This window comes from Rhinolophus sinicus, chromosome 14 (genome assembly GCF_057876585.1).
Source record: "Rhinolophus sinicus isolate RSI-liver-muscle chromosome 14, RSI-T2T, whole genome shotgun sequence".
Lineage (NCBI taxonomy): Eukaryota > Metazoa > Chordata > Mammalia > Chiroptera > Rhinolophidae > Rhinolophus > Rhinolophus sinicus.
In genome coordinates, this window is record NC_142514.1 from 123,995,001 (window position 1) to 123,996,807 (window position 1,807).

General features: G+C 44.4%; 1 protein-coding gene across 2 annotated transcripts in view; it reads left to right on the forward strand.

Annotated features, from left to right (window-relative positions):
- Nucleotides 1-1,470, forward strand: part of LOC109450318 (transmembrane 4 L6 family member 1-like) — a 17,830-nt gene extending 16,360 nt beyond the window's left edge. For both annotated transcript variants that reach the window (XM_019737503.3, XM_019737504.3), the window contains exon 6: nucleotides 611-1,470. In XM_019737503.3, the coding sequence (XP_019593062.3) occupies nucleotides 611-631 (21 nt within the window). In that variant the 3' untranslated portion in view covers nucleotides 632-1,470. The remainder of the gene's footprint in view (nucleotides 1-610) is intronic.
- The last annotated feature ends 337 nt before the right edge of the window (nucleotides 1,471-1,807 follow it).

The following is a 1,807-nucleotide window of genomic DNA, read 5'->3' on the forward strand; positions in this document are numbered from 1 at the left end:
ATTAAATTATTAAGAAATTATTTATTATTTTAAATTTAAAATTTTATGAAATGTATTAAGTTATTTAAAAGGAGACAGATGGGTTTCCTTGAATAAGAGGCTTTGAGTTTCCCAACCTACCTAAGCAGCAGCAGTCTAGGAAACCCAGCATCCTTCAGATTGGAGACAAACTCAGCTAGCTCTTCCTGTGTCTGAGTATCACTGTCTGAACAGCAGCCTTATCCACAGATGGCTGAAGTATATAAAACACAATCGAGAAACACGGGACTCTTTATGTAAGGTCCCTGATTTGGCCTCTTCCTCCAGGGCAGGATGCTGAAAGGGGATTACTTTATGTCATGGAGACAAGCACCACGCCACCTGACCCCTAGTAAACCGACAGTACAGCCCTAAAGCAACCAAGAACACGGGTTCAGGAATATAGCAGTAGAGTCGGATGGATTCCTTTGTATTGGATGTTTTCTTGCCCTACCCAGTGCTGTCACACGCACACTGTACCCTCTTACCCTCCGTGCAAAATACTGGGAGGTAACCCACTGGTTTGAACTAGGTGCCCCCTCCATTCCCTGAACGTGTCTTCAATTGTCCCCATCTTGTTGTTCACATGCAGGATCCTTCCACCCGGCTGTGATGCAGGATGCACCTTATTCGTCTCTGTCTCCCCAGTGCCCAGGGCATAATAGGCTCTCAATAAATGGTTAGTGGATGGATAAATGAAAGAATGAAGAGTGAATGTTCCAAACCTGCAAAGGGGTTCAGGAAATGCAATTGTGCAAAGTAATTTATACAGACTGAATGCGCAGCTGCTCTAAAAACTCAGCTTCCTCTTTTTCTCTTCCTGGCTTTCATCACCCTGGCCCAGATGTGGAAGTTCCCAAAAGGAAACAAAGTCAATTCTGAGTGGTTTCATTTTGCAACTGGAGTTAAATGTAATCTGTCTCTAGTCACCACCCATCAGTTGGGGTTATACCACGTTTTTAATATGGGCCACACTGTCCTAGATATAACACTGCGATATTGTGATTTTTATAATAAGAAATCTATATTTTGATCTTCATTCATTTCTGTCACAGAGCTCCTAAAACCTTGGAATTTCCTAAGCGATAAAGGTGTCTTCTAGTATTATTCATCACAAGCCCTTTTCAAACCACACCCGAGTTAGTGTTAATGAGGTGACTTTGGGAAAGTTCCTCAAGATGGGGGGCTGGTTGTCAGGGGAACTCCAACCAGGATTTGAGGGTTGGAATTTTCAGCACCCGCATCCCTACTCTCACCCAAAAGGCCGGGTTCAGAGAGCTTCTGGGTTGATGAACACATGGAGGGTGCTGGGAGAGTGGTGCACCCAGAGAGGGCATGGAAGCCCTGCATCCCTTCCCACATACCTTGCCCCCCCCCCCCCCCCGCATCTCTTCCATCTGGCTGTTCCTGAGTTATGCATGTTTATAATAAACTGGTAATCTAGTAAGTAAACTGGTTTCCTGAGTTCTGTGAGCCGTTCTAGCAAATTAATCGAACCTGAGAAGGGGTTCTTGGGAACCTCTGTTTATAGCCAGTAATTAGAAGCACAGGTAACAAGGGGAGTGCAGTCTGGTGGGAGTAAGCGCTTAACCTGTGGGATCTGATGCTATCTCTAGGTATTATCAAAAGTAAGTTGAATGTTAGGACACCCAGCTGGTGTCACAGAGTTTCCTGGTGTGGGAAAAACCCCACACATTTGCTGACCAGAGTATAGAAGCATGCAGAATGCTGTATGCAGCATAAAGAAAAACAGTAAGTGGTTTGTTTGTTTTTTACAAGCCTAACACAC